This window comes from Mobula hypostoma, chromosome 3 (assembly GCF_963921235.1).
Source record: "Mobula hypostoma chromosome 3, sMobHyp1.1, whole genome shotgun sequence".
Lineage (NCBI taxonomy): Eukaryota > Metazoa > Chordata > Chondrichthyes > Myliobatiformes > Myliobatidae > Mobula > Mobula hypostoma.
This window is the reverse complement of record NC_086099.1, coordinates 19984166-20002370: the sequence shown is the minus strand read 5'-3', so window position 1 is coordinate 20002370 and position 18205 is coordinate 19984166. Positions and strand designations below refer to the sequence as shown.

The following is an 18205-nucleotide window of genomic DNA, read 5'->3' as shown; positions in this document are numbered from 1 at the left end:
TGCTCAGCCCCACTGCTTCTGAGTCTTTTGGTCTGGCATAGATGCTACGTGGCCTGCTCTCGGATGGGAGTGAGACAAACAGTCCATGAGTCAGGTGGGTGGGTTCCTTTATGATATTGCTGGCCTTTTCCCGGCACCTTTCTGTCTGTACGTGCCTGATGGCGGATAAGGCGGTGAAGGTGATGCATTGGGCAGTTTTGACTACCTGTTGTAGAGCCTTCCTGTCCGCTGCAGTGCAGCTTCCATACCTTACAGTGATGCAGCGTGTTAGGATGCTCTCTACTGCGCATCTGTACAAGGTCATTAGTACTGATGTAAATAGTCCGGTTCAAATCCGTATGATTCTCACATAGTCATTGGTGAGCTTTCCTGATTGTGTAGGACGTGTTCTGGGACCGTGAGGGGTTGCGTAAGATGTGCACTCCCGGGGGTTTGAAACCTCTGGCAGTTTCCAATGCTGTGCCACCGATGTAAATGGGAGTGTGACTGGTGTGAGTTCTCTGAAAGTCTATAACCGTCTCCTTTGTCCTGTTGTCATTGAAGAAGTGGTTATTTGCCTGGCACCGGTTGTTGGTGATGAGCCCCACCACCGTTGTGTCGTCAGTGCATTTCACAATCTGATTACTCTGGTGCTTGGCCATGTGTGTGAGAGGGGTGTATAGCTGTGGGGTCAGCACACAGCTCTGGGGGAGGGGGGCACACCTGTTGAAGGATGATGGGGAGGGAGGTGCGTCCTCAATGCTGGGGAGGCTAGTTTCCATGATGGACCTGGCCGAGCTTACAACCCTCTGCAACTTCTTCCAATTCTGTGCAGTGGCCCCTCCATAGCAGACAGTGAAGCAACCGGTCAGAATGCTCTCCACAGTACATTTCTAGAAATTTTCTAGAGTATTTGGTAACATACTGTACCAACTCTCCTCAAACTCCTAATGCACTCAGCAGAGACTCAGACAAGGTACAGTTCTGTAGCATCTTTAGAAGAAGGTAAAGGGGAGCTGCTATCATTTGGCTGGCATCAAGCTAATGACAACACAGACAAAACCAATGACTGTCATGACTATATTGGGAATGCTTGCCAATTGTTCACATGTGACCAAAGGATGCCAATGGCAAACATGCAACTAATAATGCAAAGCTTGTTAGAAAAGTTAAATGAAGGAGGTGGCAAACATGAATGAGGTGATGAAGGTGGTACCTTGGTGGATCTTGTAGACTTTTAGCACTAGGTCAGAATACTGAACATTCTTTGCATTCAGTAAATAAAGGCAAACACAAATGTCAATGGAAATTGACATAGTGTTCTTGTATTAGGAGATGTACAATCAGGAAATTAAATGACATTGACAAGATGATACATTGAAACACAAGGAATCATTCACCATCTTTTGTGCCTATGTTGGAAAGAAGACAAAAAAAAAGATACATTAAGTGAGAACTGGTGAAAGTAAAGCTGCAGGGGGTTGCAAACCCAGCCAGGTCCATCATGGACACTAACTTCCCTAGCTATTCAAGACTAAAGATGGAATTCAAGATCCAAGGTGGTAGAGGTGGATACAACAGGGTCTTTTGAGAGACTCTTAGATAGGTACATGGAGCTTAGAAAAATAGAGGGCTGTGCAGTAGGGAAATTCTAGGCAGTTTCTAGAGTAGTTTACATGGTCGGCACAACATTGTGGGCCGAGGGGCCTGTAATGTGTTGTAAGTTTCTATGTTCTATGGTCTATGCTTAATGTCATTTCCTGTACACAAGAATAAAGGAGAGCAGAATAATTGTTACTCTGGATCAGATGCAACACAAATAGACACAAAATATAACAAATCTAATAATAATAAAAACATGCAATAAATATAAATACATTAGATATCCTAAATGCATAAACTGACAGTATGTCTATAAAGTGATGCCAGGCACAAGAGTGTCTTATATAAGGTAACTGTGAGGAAGTAATAGAGTAGTGTTGGGGATTGTGGTGGGGTGGCTTAGTGGGTGGAGATGTTAATCAGCCTTACTGCCCAAGGAAAGTAACTGTTTTTCAGTCTGGTGGTCCAAGCGTGGACACTACGTAACCTCCTCCCTGATGGAAGTGGACAAACGGTCCATGAGCAGGGTGTGTGGGACCCTTCTTCATTGTTACTGGCCCCTTTCCAGGTCAACCATCAAATTTGATAAGCCAGAATAGGCATTCAAAAATTAAAATAGCTTGCTGAGATACCAAGAAAATAAAAAAGATCTCAACATTAGCAATACTTGCCAAATGTCCCAAACTGTTTCATATTGAGTTTGAAAGCATTCAAGGCATGAAAGCCTAAGATCACCTGCAGGAGAATGCTACACTTTGTTTTCCTAAGTTTTACCATCTCAAAGGAAAGGTCGAAAGGAGCTGAAGAGACTCCAGGAAGCAGGTATAAATGAACAATGGCATGTTTAGAACCTGTAATGATAATAATTAATAATGATAGACCAATACACCTTAACTATAATTGATATTCTGCTTGCTTGAACAGAACTTCAAATGCTTGTCAACAGACTGAGTTAAAGGTCAGCCCTGAGTGAGGTGTAGCACCTGCTTAGCCCCTCTTTCCCCACCCCCAGGTCAGGGTCATGTGAAATCATGGGAGCAGGGGAGCAGGTGGCAGATGGTTGTACAAGCAGCTGGTGCATATCACAAGTCCTGGTTATGCGATCCACTAACGCAAGGCAGGCAATCTTTGAGTATTGACAATGGCTAGGGCTACCCATCTTGTAAGTCCAGAAGAAGATAATGGCAAACCACTTCTGTAGAAAAATTTACCAAGAATAATTATAGTTATGGAATGGAAGACCATGATTGCCTGTATCACCACCCTTGGCAGTTACCACTCTGTGTATAAAACTTACCTCTGGCATCCCCTCTATACTTTCCTCCAATCACCCTAAAATTATGACTCCAGGTATTTTCATTGTAATGCATGTAAAATTTGTCAATCAGCACCTTGTAATGTTACGTGTTCCAAAAATGCAGAGCAGAAAGAGCAATACAACACCAGAACTCGTGATGGATATTTTACAGTCAATGATCATAACTTTGTATGAGATGTCACTCAAGATTATTGATTACACTGGGCCACCTCCATGTTTGAGTTATCTGGATGATCATAGAATCATAGAAAGCCAACAACATAGAAGGGGCTATTCAGTCTATCATGTCTATGTTGGTCAAGCAAGAGCTTCACACCTGATTCCATCTTCTTCTGTTTAATCTAAGGGTTCCCAACCCTTTTTATGCCATGGCCCAATATCACTAAGCAAGGAGTCTGTGGATCCCAGGTTGGGAACCTCTGGTTTAATACATAAGGTGACAATTCTTCCATATATGATGACATTTTCTGCCCCTGTCAACTCTTCAGGCAGAAAGTTTCAGACATGACAAAATCTGCAGATGCTGGAAATCCAAAGCAACACGCAGAAAGTGGTAGAGGAGCTCAGATGGTCAGTCAGCATCAATGGAAAAAAGTAAACAGTCGATGCTTCAGGCCAAGACCTTTAATCAGGACTCAGCCTGAAACGTCGACTGTTTACTCTTCTCCATAGATGCTGCCTGGCCTGCTTAGTTCCTCCAGCATTTTGTGTGTGTTGCAATAAGTTCCAGACCTGACTATCTCCAAGCTTTAAGCATTTCTTTCTTGTTTACTAATCTTTCAGTCAGTTCCCTTAAATGAAAGGCCAACACTGTTCTTATGTCTTATTGTCTAAAACAGTGCCCTCAGGTTTTTTACATCTCTGTGAAGGAAATAGGACCTTCCTGTTTAGATTTATTATAATTTTATAAACTTCCATTAAATTTCCCTTCAACCTCCTCTGTCCAAAGAAAGCGAACCCACCCTGATCAATCTTCCCCCAATACCACCATTTCCAGTCCTGCCAATACCTTCATAAATCTCCTCTAAACCATCTCCAGCCTTTGACAGTCACGCAACGAGGTGTCATCAAGACTACACAGACACTGTGTGTCACGGTCATTCGTGAATCACGCAAAGACTTATCAAAACCAGAGATGTGCAGAAGGAATTCACACATTGAAAAGAGATGCTACGACCGATGTTCCAGCGCAAACTACAAACTGAGCCCCACTTTTGTGGCAGCGTAGCAGTTAACATGATACTATTACAGCTCGGGGATTGGGATTCAGAGCTCACTACTGGTGGCATCACATCATCCGCTTGAATATTTGGGTTTCCTCCCACATTCCAAAGATGTTCCCGTTATTAGGTGAATTGATGATTGTAACTTGTCCTGTGATTAGGCTAGTGTTAAATAGGGAGGTTGCTGGCGGTGCGACTCATTTGGCCAGAAAAGACCTACAGCACGCAGTGCATCTCTAAATATAAATCAAAATGATCACGTTATTTGTATCTGTGAATATTCTAATTTCAAAGTTTTGCTGTAATATACTTTGGTATGTATTGTATGGGTGCAAATTTTCATTCAAATTGAGATGGAAAGATTGTACTATCCCAGAGGTGTCGTTGAAGCGATTTTAAAAGGATTGTGTTTTTAATTATTCAACTCCCTCCAGTGTTTGGAAATGGCACAAAAATAGCGTTTCACGCGGGAATGAAGCTGCTGAAGTGCTCAATGGTGCCATGTTTATGATGATATACATTCAGTAGCCACTTTATTAGGTACTCCTATACCAAATAAAGTGGTCATTGAGTGCAGGTTCATGGCCTTCTGCTGCTGTTACCCATCCACTTCAAGGTTCGATTTGTTGTGCATTTAGAGATACTCTTCTCCACACCATTGTTGTAACACGTGGTTATTTGAGTTATTGTCCCTCTTCCCGTCAGTTTGAACCAGTCCTGTCATGCTACTCTGGCTTCTCTCATTAACAAGGTGTTTTTACCCATAAAACTTCTGCTCACTGGATGTTTTTTTTTATCGCACCATTCTCTGTAAATTCTAGAGACTGTTGTGCATGAAAATCCCAGGAGATTAGTGGTTTCTGAGATACTCAAGCCACCTGTCTGGCACCAACAAACATTCCACGTTCAAAGTCACTGAAATCACATTTCTTCTCCCATTCTGATTTCTGGTCTGAACAGCAACTTGGCCATGTCTGTATGCTTTAATGCACTGAGTTGCTGCCACAGGATTGGCTGATTAGATAGTTGCATTAACAACCAGATTTACAGGTGTACCTAACAAAATGGCCACTGAGTGAAAATCTCCTCCCTGAATAAACGCAAGAGATTCTGAAGATGCTCGAAATCCAGAGCAACACACACAAAATGCTAGGGAACTCTGTGGCAATGAATAAGCATTTGACATTTCCAACCTAGGCCCTTCATCAGGACAGGAGGAAGAGGGATAAAGCCAGGATAAGAGGGTGAGGTGAGGGAAAGAATACAGCTAGAAGGTGATAGGTGAAGCCAAGTGAGGGGGAAGGTGGGTCAGGGGAGGCGATGGAGTGAGAAGCTTGGAGCTGAGAGGTGGAAGAGGAAAGGGTCTGAGGAAAATGGAATCTGATTGGAATGGACAATGGGCCATGGCTGAAAGGGAGGGAGGTGATGGACAGGTGAAAAGGGATAAGAGGGATGCCAGTGTGGGGAATGGAAGAAGAGAGAAGGGGATGGGGGATATTCTTCAGGTCCTTCAGTTTCCTCCCACAGTCCAAAGACATACAAGGTAGGTTAATTGGTCATTGTAAGTTGGCCCGTGATTAGGTTAGAGTTTATTGGATTTGTCAGGGGTTGCTGGGGTGGCTTGGCTCCAAGGGCCATGTTGTATTGCTAAATTAATTAATGAATCAAATTTTCTTTACCAGTCTTGTATGGTTTTGTGTCAAGTTTGAAGTCTCACTCCTGTAACATATTCTGGGATGTTTATTTTATTTAAGAGACTATAAACCCATGTATCACTGCTGGTGTTGATGGTGATAATGATGGTATGTCCACCATCTTTCTCAATAACTGCAGTGCCCATCATTGAAAGAAAACCATCCCTGAAGTTGATGGAAAATATCCCAAACAGTTTGAAAAATGTAAGACATTTGTAGTTTTGTTTCATGTATGTAACAGAATTAGGAGTATTGTGTACAGTTATGGTCACCCCCACTATAGGAAGGATGTTTAGAGAGGGTGCAGAAGAGATTTACCAGGATGCTGCCTGGTACAGAGGGCATGTACTATTATGAGAGGCTGGATAAACTTGGGTTGTTTTCTGTGGAGCGCCTGAGGCTGAGAGGAGATTGGATAGAGGTTTATAAGATTATGAGAGGCATACATAGACTACCTGTTCCTTCTCGTACCTTCTTCCTGAGCAGGTCCTGGATGGTGGGAATCTCTGATAATGGGTGCAGCTTTTCTACAACAGTGTTTCATGTAGATGCGCTCCGTTTTCTGTGAGGTATTCACAAAATAGAGTGGCAGAGTAGAGCAACGGTTAACGTAACACAATTCCAGCACCAACAACCAGGTTCACTTCCTGCCGGTATCTGTAAGGGGCTTGTACATTCTCCCCATAACCACATGAGTTTCCTCTGGGCGTGCCGGTTTCCTCACGTTGTCCAAACACATAACGGTTATGAGGTTAATCGGTTGCATGGGTGTAATTAGGCAGCATGGGCTCGTTCTGCTGGAAAGACCTGTTACTGTGCCATATCTCTGGATAAATAAGCAATTAATGAGGGGAAATGAAAACTCATTTTAAAGTGTCTGTATTCACATTTTGTTGGATTCACTATGCAGTCCAGAAATCTCAACAAACTTGCGTTAAAAGTTAAATACCGCGACCCTAGCCATCTGTCTGAGATTGATAAATGCTCCTGAACAGTCCCCAAGCCAATTTGGCAAGAAAGACGCACAAGCTGAGGTCTCGCATACCCACTATGAGCAAGTCACTTTATTGAGACACATCTGACTTACCTAATGCAGATGGCTCAGATGTAGCTTTCAGTAATCTTGTGGATTTTGTGTTGGTAAATGAAAGCGTTGCAAATGACAGTAATGCAAATCTTAACAAAACCATGAATTATTAATGTATTTTTTCTGTTTTGTTTTGACAGCACAAAGCCCAACTGCAGCCGATCCCTTGCAGCAAGCTTACGCTGGAGTACAGCAGTACGCAGGTCGTTAGTATTAACACTTTGTCTAGCTCTACTTTCATTTATTTTAAATCCTACAATATTTTCAAAGGGTTGCATTAAAAAAAACTCAAACTCTTAAGTCAAATACCTTTCACAGTCTATTTGACTGTGCTTTATGCACCTTCTTTTGTGATTTAGCAGTTGACCGCTTTACCAATTGGGTTTGCCTATCTTGCCAGGAAGAGCTATTTTCCTCAACAGAAGAACAGGAAATGAAAGTGAAGCCCTTTTCTAATGTAATTAATTTTTGGGAGCTAATTCAAAATAAAGCCTTGTAGGAATTCCCATTTTGAGGCCGTACAGGGAAACTTGAGCCATGCCTTCCTGAGCACTCCCAGGACAACCTGCAGGCCAAATATAGAGGGGTGCAAATACATGGGAAGAAAGATGTTGTTAAATCCATAAGACCATAAGACACAGGGGCAAATTAGGCCATTCAGCCCATCGAGTCTGCTCTGCCATTCGATCATGGATGATTTATTTTCCCTCTCAACCCCATTCTCTTGCCTTCTTCCCATTATACAGAACACAGAACATCAAACATAGAATACCACAGCACAGTACAGACCCTTCAACCCACAGTGTTTTGCAGACCTTATTACTTACTCTACCATCAATCTAACCCTTCTCTCCTACGTAGCCTTCATTTTTCTATCATCCATGTGCCTATCTAAGAGTTTCCTAAACGTCCCTAATGTATTTATCTCTAACACCACCCCTGGCAGGGCGTTCCTTTTAAAAAAGGAGGGAGAGGGAAACCGGGGAATTATAGACCGGTTAGCAGGTGGGGAAACTGCTGGAGTCAGTTATCAAGGATGTGATAACAGCACATTTGGAAAGCGGTGAAATCATCGGATAAAGTCAGCATGGATTTGTGAAAGGAAAATCATGTCTGACGAATCTCATAGAATTTTTTGAGGATGTAACTAGTAGAGTGGATAGGGGAGAACCAGTGGATGTGGTATATTTGGATTTTCAAAAGGCTTTTGACAAGGTCCCACACAGGAGATTAGTGTGCAAACTTAAAGCACACGGTATTGGGGGTAAGATATTGATGTGGATAGAGAATTGGTTGGCAGACAAGAAGCAAAGAGTGGGAATAAACGGGACCTTTTCAGAATGGCAGGCAGTGACTAGTGGGGTACCGCAAGGTTCAGTGCTGGGACCCCAGTTGTTTACAATATATATTAATGACTTGGATGAGGGAATTGAATGCAGCATCTCCAAGTTTGCGGATGACACGAAGCTGGGTGGCAGTGTTAGCTGTGAGGAGGATGCTAAGAGGATGCAGGGTGACTTGGATAGGTTGGGTGAGTGGGCAAATTCATGGCAGATGCAATTTAATGTGGATAAATGTGAAGTTATCCACTTTGGTGGCAAAAATAGGAAAACAGATTATCATCTGAATGGTGGCCGATTAGGAAAAGGGGAGGTGTAACGAGACCTGGGTGTCATTATACACCAGTCATTGAAAGTGGGCATGCAGGTATAGCAGGTGGTGAAAAAGGCGAATGGTATGCTGGCATTTATAGCGAGAGGATTCGAGTACAGGAGCAGGGAGGTACTACTGCAGTTGTACAAGGCCTTGGTGAGACCACACCTGGAGTATTGTGTGCAGTTTTGGTCCTCTAATCTGAGGAAAGACATCCTTGCCATAGAGGGAGTACAAAGAAGGTTCACCAGATTGGGATGGCAGGACTTTCATATGAAGAAAGACTGGATGAACTGGGCTTGTACGCGTTGGAATTTAGAAGATTGAGGGGGGATCTGATTGAAACGTATAAAATCCTAAAGGGATTGGACAGGCTAGATGCAGGAAGATTGTTCCCGATGTTGGGGAAGTCCAGAATGAGGGGCCACAGTTTGAGGATAGGGGGGAAGCCTTTTAGGACCGAGATTAGGAAAAACTTCTTCACACAGAGAGTGGTGAATCTGTGGAATTCTCTGCCACAGGAAACAGTTGAGGCCAGTTCATTGGCTATATTTAAGACGGAGTTAGATATGGCCCTTGTGGCTATGGGGGTCAGGGGGTATGGAGGGAAGGCTGGGGTGGGGTTCTGAGTTGGATGATCAGCCATGATCATAATAAATGGCGGTGCAGGCTCGAAGGGCTGAATGGCCTACTCCTGCACCTATTTTCTATGTTTCTATGTTTCTATGTTTCTATGTTTCTATTAGACACCCTTACTGATGAAAAACCTATCAACCTTTGCTTTAAATGCACCTAATGACTTGGCCTCCATAGTTGTCTATGGCAATAAATTCCATACATTCTGTACCATCTGGCTAAAGAAATTCCTCCTCATCTCTGTTCTAAATGGGGGTTCTTCTGTTTGAAGCTCTGACACTATTGGAAACATCCTCTGCATGCCCACTCTCTCTAGGCCTTTCACTATTCAGTAGGTATCAATGAGATCCACAGGCCACTTGCCCAGCTACCCGGAGTAACATTGAACTAGCAGTCCCATATCCCATCCTCCAGCCAACCCACAGGCAATTAATATCTGACCCTTCCTCCTCCCCCCAACCCCAATTACTTCCCACCCAATCAATATGATGTTAGATTCCATTGTCCATTCAACCTAGTGCTGAAACCACCTCGCTATCCCCCACCCATCTCCAGAAGCTTTGGCCAGCCTCCAAACACCAGGAAGATCTACCTTCTAAGAAGATGATAGTATGATCCACCATCCACAAATGAGTGTAAAATTTAGCCCCCTCATCCCCCACCATGCACCTCTAGTCAGTCCCTACCCCCAGGACCAAAAGTGACTCCACCTCCAAACAGAACACTGTAGGAATTAAATTCTCACCTCAATACAAGACTGTGGTGCTTCCCTCCTTTTGAGAGAAGGTGTGCCGACATCCCAACCCCTTCCCAACAGGAAACTATCCTGATTTCCCCAGCAGGTTGGTGCTGTAGCTGGTCCTGTTTCCTTACCTCTCCAGCAATCTGGTTTTGACTGTGAGCACCTGTGCTTAATCCTAGTACACAGGATTGGTGGGTTAGCTGGCCTCTGTTAATTGCCTTTTACTGTTGTTACGCTATAGCATTAGTGTAGCGGCTAGCATAACGCATTACAGCGCCAACGACCAGCGATCACTGATTGTGGTTCAGTTCCCACCACCTGGGCTTCCTTCGGGTGCTCTGGTTTCCAAAGACATACAGATTAGAGTGAGTAAGTTGTGGTTTTCCCCCGGGATCAATAAAGTATGACTATGACTACTATGACTATGACAATGTTGTGTTAAGTTGGTGCCAGAAACATGGTGACATTTGCGGACTGCCTCCAGCACATATTTGGACTGTGTTGATCTGTACATCGAAACATCAAATCTGTATGTTTTGAGGTTTCAATATACATGTGACAAAAAGCTAATCTATCTACTATAAGTGCCAGATGTATCAACAGCCAAATTAGAAAGTATTAGGGAACTAAGGAAGGTCAATGGGTCTGAGGAAGTTGCTCTGAACTGAGGAGACATGGACTCGTCGGTCTTAATGAACTCTTTCTGTGTTGTAGTAAGTACACTAAAGCTTCAATAATCCACCTTACAACCATTTGAAAATTCCATAGTTCAAAGTAAAAGTAAATTTATTATCAAAGTCCATATATGCCACCATATACAACGCTGAGATTTGTTTTCTTCCAGACAATCTCATTAAATCCACAATAGAATAATAACCAAAATAGAATCAATGAAAGACTGTGCCAGCTTGGGTGATTAACCAACGTGCAAAAGACAACAAACTATGCAAATAAAAAAAGAAAGAAATCAAAATTATAATCAATAAAGAAGCAATAAATATCAAGAACATGAGATGAAGAGTCCTTGAAACTGTGTCCATAGGTTGTGGGAACATTTCAGTGATGGGGCAAATGAAGTTGAATGGAATTATCTCCTTTGTTTCAAGACCCTGATGGTGAAGGGATAATAGCTACTCCTGATTCTGGTGGTGTGAATCCTGAGGCTCCTGTACCTTTTTCCTGGTGGCAGCAGTGAGAAGAAAGCATGACCAGGGTGGTATGGGTCCCTGATGATGGATGCTTCTTTCCTGCAACTACGCTTTGTGTACATGTGCTCAACAGTGTGGAGGGCTTTACCCATGACAGACTGGGCTGTATCCACTACTTTTTGTAGGGTTTTCTGTTCAAGGGCATTGATGGTTGTATCAGGTTGTGACACAGCCAGTCAATATACTCTCCATTACACATCAATGGAAGTTTGTCAAGTTTCAGATTTCACGGCAATCTTTTGCAAACTTCTTAAGAAATAGAGGTGCTACCCTGCTTTCTTTGTAATTGTATTTACATGTTGGACCTAGGACAGGTCCTCCAAAATAATAGCACTAAGTGGTATTGGAAATAATTACAATATTTGGACATTTGTCTCACCAGGAGATATTCATTATGTTTTCCTTTCTACTCACTGGGACCTTGTTTCTCAAGTTCCCTTTCCAATCACCAGGAACTCTGCCACTACCCAATTGCCACCATCCCCCTTTTCCTGACCATAAATACATAGAACCACCAATACTAGTTAGCACATCCAAGACCCCTCCATCAAGGTAACTTCTGAAAGAGACTCAGAAGGGAGGGACCAGACATCTTCAACATAAAGATGTTCAGTGCCTACCATGGTCCAGGGTTCAGACAACCTGAATGTTGAAAATCAAAATCTGCAGATACTGAAAATCCAAAACAAAAATTCAGACACTCAGCGAGTCAGGCAGCCAAGAGTTAACCTTTCAAGTCATAAAACAAAAGTACACTCTGGCTAATGGAAGGCAACTATGTTGATGAGGGGTGAGCAGAATGAACAGTTGTGTTCTATCACATTTCTGGTCATGCTGGCAACTTACAATGTATCAGGCAAGGAATGCTGTTAGTGATATGGAGTCAAATTTTAGGTGAATAGTATCTTACCAGATCAGAACTGACCGTATTAGAACTGACCATTCCTGCAAGAATTATGGCAGATGAAGTTACTTAAGTGTTTTAGTCTATTTTATTTCAACAACTTGTTTTCTCAACTAAACTGACATGAGCAAGGATATTTCCTTGATACTGTTCCACCACCTTTTGACTCAATGGAAAGAACTTGGGTGCCAACATAATTGAGCCATCTGATAGTGTAGTTGGTGTGACTTCAGTATAATCTTTATTTGCACTTATTGATATCATGGAATATTTTAAACTGATTTATACTGCACCAAAGTGATTACAGAAAAATAGTTTTTATTGACCAAAATAGTGCTAACTGTTCTTCAAAGTTTTTTTTAAAAGGCTAAAATGTCCATTGGGCATTAGATGATGCAATAGCTGAATATAAAAGTAATTTCAAATAATTCACATGATAAGCAAGTCAGTCCTTGATGCCTTTGATATAGTATTTATTAATGTTCAAATATCTTAATTTTGTCTTCTGACCTTTTGGGATATCAAATTGTTATTGTTTTGTATTTATTGCCATTTATTTCCAAATGAGGGAAATATTTCACAAATTCATTTTGACAATAATTTAATCATTGCATGACATCCATATTGATTTAATTTTAATTGCTTCCAAGATCAGTGTGAGAATGTGCTTAGTTGTCTGCCCAAAGAATAATTACAGTGGTGAAGTTATACCGCAGTAATTTTTCACTGCAAGTGCAAGATTTACACTAGACTTTAGGCGCACTTTAGGAACACCCCCACTATGCTTAACATTCCCTGGTACGTTGTCTTTAGAAACTACACAGCACATGTATAACAATGTCAGGCATATCAAATAGAGATTTTTTTTTACCCTCAGTGGCCACTTTATTGGGTATACCCGTACACCTGCTCTTCAATGCAAATGTCTAATCAGCCAATCATGTCGTAGCAACCCAATGCATAAAAGCATGCAGATATGGTCAAGAGGTTCAGTTGTTGTTCAGACCAAACATCAGATTGGGAAAAAAATGTGATCTAAGTTATTTTGATTGTTGGTGCCAGACAGGATGATTTGGGATTTCATAGACTGCTGATCTGCTGGGATTATCATGCACAACAGTCTCTACAACTCACAGAGAGTGGTGTGAAAAACACAAAGCATCCAACAAAAAGATTCAAGTTTCAAGATTGTTTAATGTTATTTCCTGTACACAAGTGTAAGGATAATGTAGTAATTGTTACTCCAGATCTGATGCAGCACCAAAAAAACCCACAAAAGCTAAAGAAAACTAAAATAATAAAAAAAGCATAAACATAAATATGTAAGACAGCTTATATACTAAACATACAGTAGTTTAATTGTATGTTCATAAGGTGATACTAGGCTGTACAGAAGGTGACTGATGGAAAATAATGAAGTAGTAAAGCGAGTGGGTGGACATGTCAATCAGTCTTACTGCTTGGAGAAAGCAACTGATTTGAGTCTGGTGGTTTTGGCATGGGTGCCTTGCAGCCTCCTCCCCAATGGGAGTGGGACAAGCAGTCCATTAGTAGGGTGTATAGGTTCCTTCATAACGCTACTGGCCCTCTCTCCAGCACTTTTCTGTTTATATGTCCCTGACGGTGGGTGGGCTGGTGCCAGTGATGCGTTGGGCGGTTTTGTAAAGCCTTCCTGACTGCCCCGGAACCACTTGAGCACGTAACTCAAACGTTACAACTGTGGTGTTCGGAAAAGCATCTCTGAACACACAACAAGTCGAACGCTGAAGTGGTTGGACTACAGCAGCAGAAAACGACAGGCATACACTCAATGGCCACTTTATTAGGTAGAGGATGCACCTACTAAAGTGGCCACTGAGTCTATATAACTTGGACATTTTGAGGTCAGCAATATTTGTGAGTATATTAGTCTAGTGGTCATGGATGTGGACCGTCAACAGAGGTTACAAGTTTAAGTTTTATTTGGGCAAATTATTAAATTGATTTCAAGCAAATCAACAATAATGCCTTTATTTACCACCTTCAACATAACAAAATATCCCAAAGTAATTTTCAGGAGCATTTCTGAATGTAATTCATTACAGGACTACATAAAGAGACTGCTTAACTACAGTACATTTCTTTCAAGTTGTGAATTAAAAGAAGGGTCAGGGCGATTTGCAGAAGGATTTCCAGATTGAGGCCCTAGGCAGTCATAAGCATAACTGTGAATGGTAGACGAAAGGGGATTGAAGTTGTGCCAATAATCAGGGTTGGAGAATCAAAGACACCTTATAAGGTTGTGGAACTGGAGAACGATAATGAGATGCTGTGGGGGGAGGGTGCAGTTGTAAACTCAACCAAACAAAATTAATGCAGAAAAATTTGCACCCATAAAATGTTTGGGAACCCATACCCCGCAGTAACCATACTCCACTCCAGTGCTTCCAGCATAACACCTAAAAGGAAATTTGCAAACTTTGATGAGTCAAATGGGCATTGGATGCTGAAGGCATTCAATTTTACCTCATGAAAAATAAACTAAACTCTGTTTCAATTTATTGTTGTGATTTATTTTTCATGCTATAAAGGAACACATGCCAGTTTGTTACTGGTCTAGAGACATTCCAACTTAAAGATGGTGAAAAGGTTGTTATTAAAGTTAAACACTATTTATTCAATTTCAGCTCAATACAGATCATCTGGAGGATAAAATCCCGTTGTTGCACAGACACAAGATTAAAGTGTATACTTCAAAGAAAAAGTGTTATACTTGTTGAGGAATGATTGTAAATGTGACTACAACATAGCGCAATGCTATTACAGCTCAGGGCATCAGAGTTCAGAGTTCAGATCTGCCGCCATCTGTAAGGAGATTGTATGTTCTCCCTGTGACCATGTGGATTTCATCCTGGTGCTCCAGTTTCTTCCCAAAGTCCAAAGACGTACCAGTTAGTAGGTTAATTATTCATTGCAAATTGTCCTGTGATTAGGGAGGGGAACGTCGACTCAGACTATGAGAGGCCTGCGTCGGGCATTTTCATGCCTTACGAGGCACAGATTGGAAGTCTGTGTGGGGCACCACTCCTCGCACAGACACTAGAGCAATGTGTGGTGAAGTGCCTTGCTCAAGGACACAAACACGCTGCCACAGCAGCGATTAGGCCGTGATTAGGCTAGCGTTAAGTAGGTGGGTTGCTAAATAGACAGGAAAAGCCTGCTGGGCACTGTATCTCTAAATAAATAAATAAATATTTTGAGCTCCTGCAGCTAATAAAGTGGCCACTGACTGTATGTTCATTGTCTTCTGCTGCTACAGTTATCCACTCCAAGGTTCAACATTTTTGTACATTCAGAAGTAGTGGAGGGACCTAGTAGATAATGTACAGTATATCTAAGACAAGGAAGTATAATATCATTATATGGCCAATAGGTAACATAATCCACTGTTTCAGCAAGCAGTGAATTACTTTACTTCTTGAAGAGCCTGGCTTAACCAAGATAACAAGGGAGGTTCTTGATCATTTCTGAATAGTTAAATTTCCACGCTAGAATTCTAAAAATGAATTATATTCCAACAACCCTCATTTTTCTCTAAAATCTTACATTGCCTGTCAAACCACCTACATTATATGTATTACAAACAATAAAGGTCCCAACTCCAATCCCTGTGGTACGTAGGTTAGGAAAACAACCATCTATCATTACCCTCTGCCTCACACCACCAAACCAATCTTGCATCCAGTTCATCAACATGCCTCAGATCCCTTGTGCCTTGACCATCCAGACCAGCCTAGCCAAAGAATTACTGCATTCCATCTAAACGTCCACAACCCTGCCTTCATCCTTATGCTTGATTACCTCCTCAAAAAACTTATTTCCTTTGAGGAACAGAGTTTCAAGGACGCATAGACCTTGTAGAGGAAAGGTTTCAACTTATTTCTCTCTTAAATAGACAGCCTTGCATTTTAAACTGATTGTCCGGGTCTAAAATCTCCCAAACACATCTGCCCTGTCAGGATTTCTAAGGACTATACATGTTTCAACAAAGTTCCTTTAAATTGACTAAATTTAAGCAGATACATGCCTGGCCTGTAAAACCTTTCCTCATAAACAATCTCTGCATATCAGGCATTGGTCTTGCGATCTTTGCATTAAGTGTTTCCATGATATTAGCATCTTCCCGTAAGTATGAAGAACCAGTACTGTAAGTGTACTCCAGATACGATCTTACCAATGTCCTTTCTAATTGAAGCATAACCTCTCTACTTTTTTGTTCAATTCCTCCAGCCATTAGCAATAATATTCTGCTGGCTTTCTAATTTACTTGCTGTAGATAGAGTAACTACAAACTAGCCTTTTGCAAATCGTGCGCTAGGACTCCCAGCTCGCACGGTAGCATACTGTTTAGCACAACACTTTGCGACCAGCGACCCGGATTCAACTCCCACTGCTGTCTGACAGAACTTTGTACGCACTCCCCATGACCGCATGGGTTTCCCCTGGATTCTCCACTTTCCTCCCACATTCCAAAGATGTGCTGGTTGGTAGGTGAATTGGTCAATGTAAACTGTAAATTGTCCTATCATTATGCTAGAGTTAAATCAGGGGGTGCTGAACGGCTCAGCTCAAAGCGCTGGAAGGGCCTATTCCATGCTATATCTTAAAAATTTAAAACAAAGGATCCCTCAGCTTTGACTTTTCATCATTGAGATAACACTGTCCCTCTACATTTCCTGAAAAAAATATTCACTTTCACACTTTGCCACATTAAACTCCACTGGCCAGATCTGTGCTCCTTACTTTATCAATCTGAATCCCTTTGCTCTTATGTCATATCCACAGATTACCTCCCTTTGTGCCTTTGCTTTATCATTAAATTTAGCAGCAAAACCTTTTCTGTCTTCATCCAATTTCTTGATATAAATTCTAAAATGTTAAAGCTCCAGTACTGATTGGTGGGATGTTTGTTATATCTTGCCAAACAGAAAAAAAGGATTCCATTCATTCCCTCTCTGTTTCCTATTAGCCAGCCAGTCTTTCATCCATGCCTTAATGTTGCCTCCTACACTGTGAGCTGTTATTATCTGCAATAACCTATCAAATTTCTTTGGGGAATCCAAGTATAGGGCATCAACCCATTCTCCTGCACCCCGCAGCACATGTTACTTCTTCAGGACACTCCAATGAATTGGTGAAACATTATTTTCCTTTCAGAAAGCCATGTTGAGACAGCCTGAATATCTTGATTATATTTGTGAGGTGCACTGTTACAGTATATTCAATAATAGCCTCTAAAATTTTCCCTGGAACAGAATTAACCACAGGCATTCCTGTTTTTTGTCTCCCTTTTCTTCTGAAACAAAGAAGTTACCTTTGCAATTTCATGGTGAATAGATAATCTCTACAGAAATTCCTGATAATTCACAGAATACCAGGAATAACTCCAGGGATATTATTCCACTTGTGTCATGTCCGGCTGAGAGAGCTGACTAGGCCTCTGTTTAAGACCTTAAACAAAAGTCTGGTTGCCTTCTTTTAGGAGAGCTCAGATTCCATGGGCTTTCTTAACTGCGCTCTTACTATGCCCTGTCTCGTTCAGGGATATACACATATACATAGTGCTCCATGGTACCATTATACTCAACGCACATTATTACTGCTCAGGGTGTTTCAGAGATCAGAGTTCAATTCCGGCACCTTCAGAAAGGAGTTCGTATGTTCTCCCTATGACCTGCATGGATTTTCTCCAGGTGTTCTGGTTTCCTCCCACACTCCAAAGAAGAACTGGTTAGTCTATTAATTGGTCATTGTAAATTATCCCATGATTAACATAAATTATCCTGTAATTAGGCTGGAGTTAAATAGGTGGGTTGCTGGTCGGTGCAACTCGTTGAGCTGGAAGGGCCTCTTCCGCGATGTATATCAAGATAAAATAAAACATACACCCTAGTCACTTTACTTCTGCATATCAATTAGAACTGTGCCATTTAGACCATAAGACCATAAGACAAAGGAGCAGAAGTCAGCCATTTGGCCCATCGAGTCTGCTCCGCCATTTTATCATGAGCTGATCCATTCTCCCATTTAGTCCCACTCCCCCGCCTTCTCACCATAACCTTTGATGCCCTGGCTACTCAGATACCTATCAATCTCTGCCTTAAATACACCCAATGACTT

The 18205-nt window shown here is 41.8% G+C and overlaps 1 protein-coding gene across 9 annotated transcripts in view; it reads left to right on the top strand.

Moving 5' to 3' along the window:
• The window catches only part of celf4 (CUGBP, Elav-like family member 4), a 1378019-nt gene that overhangs the window by 1294503 nt on the left and 65311 nt on the right, over positions 1-18205 (top strand). For 6 of the 9 annotated variants that reach the window (XR_010017340.1, XM_063042778.1, XM_063042773.1 and 3 more), the window contains one exon: positions 7044-7109. Coding sequence is in view for 8 of the 9 variants with exons in the window: in XM_063042778.1 (XP_062898848.1) it covers positions 7044-7109 (66 nt within the window). In the remaining variant the exon portion in view is untranslated. The remainder of the gene's footprint in view (positions 1-7043; positions 7110-18205) is intronic. The other 3 variants (XM_063042779.1, XM_063042777.1, XM_063042774.1) reach the window with 1 other exon arrangement.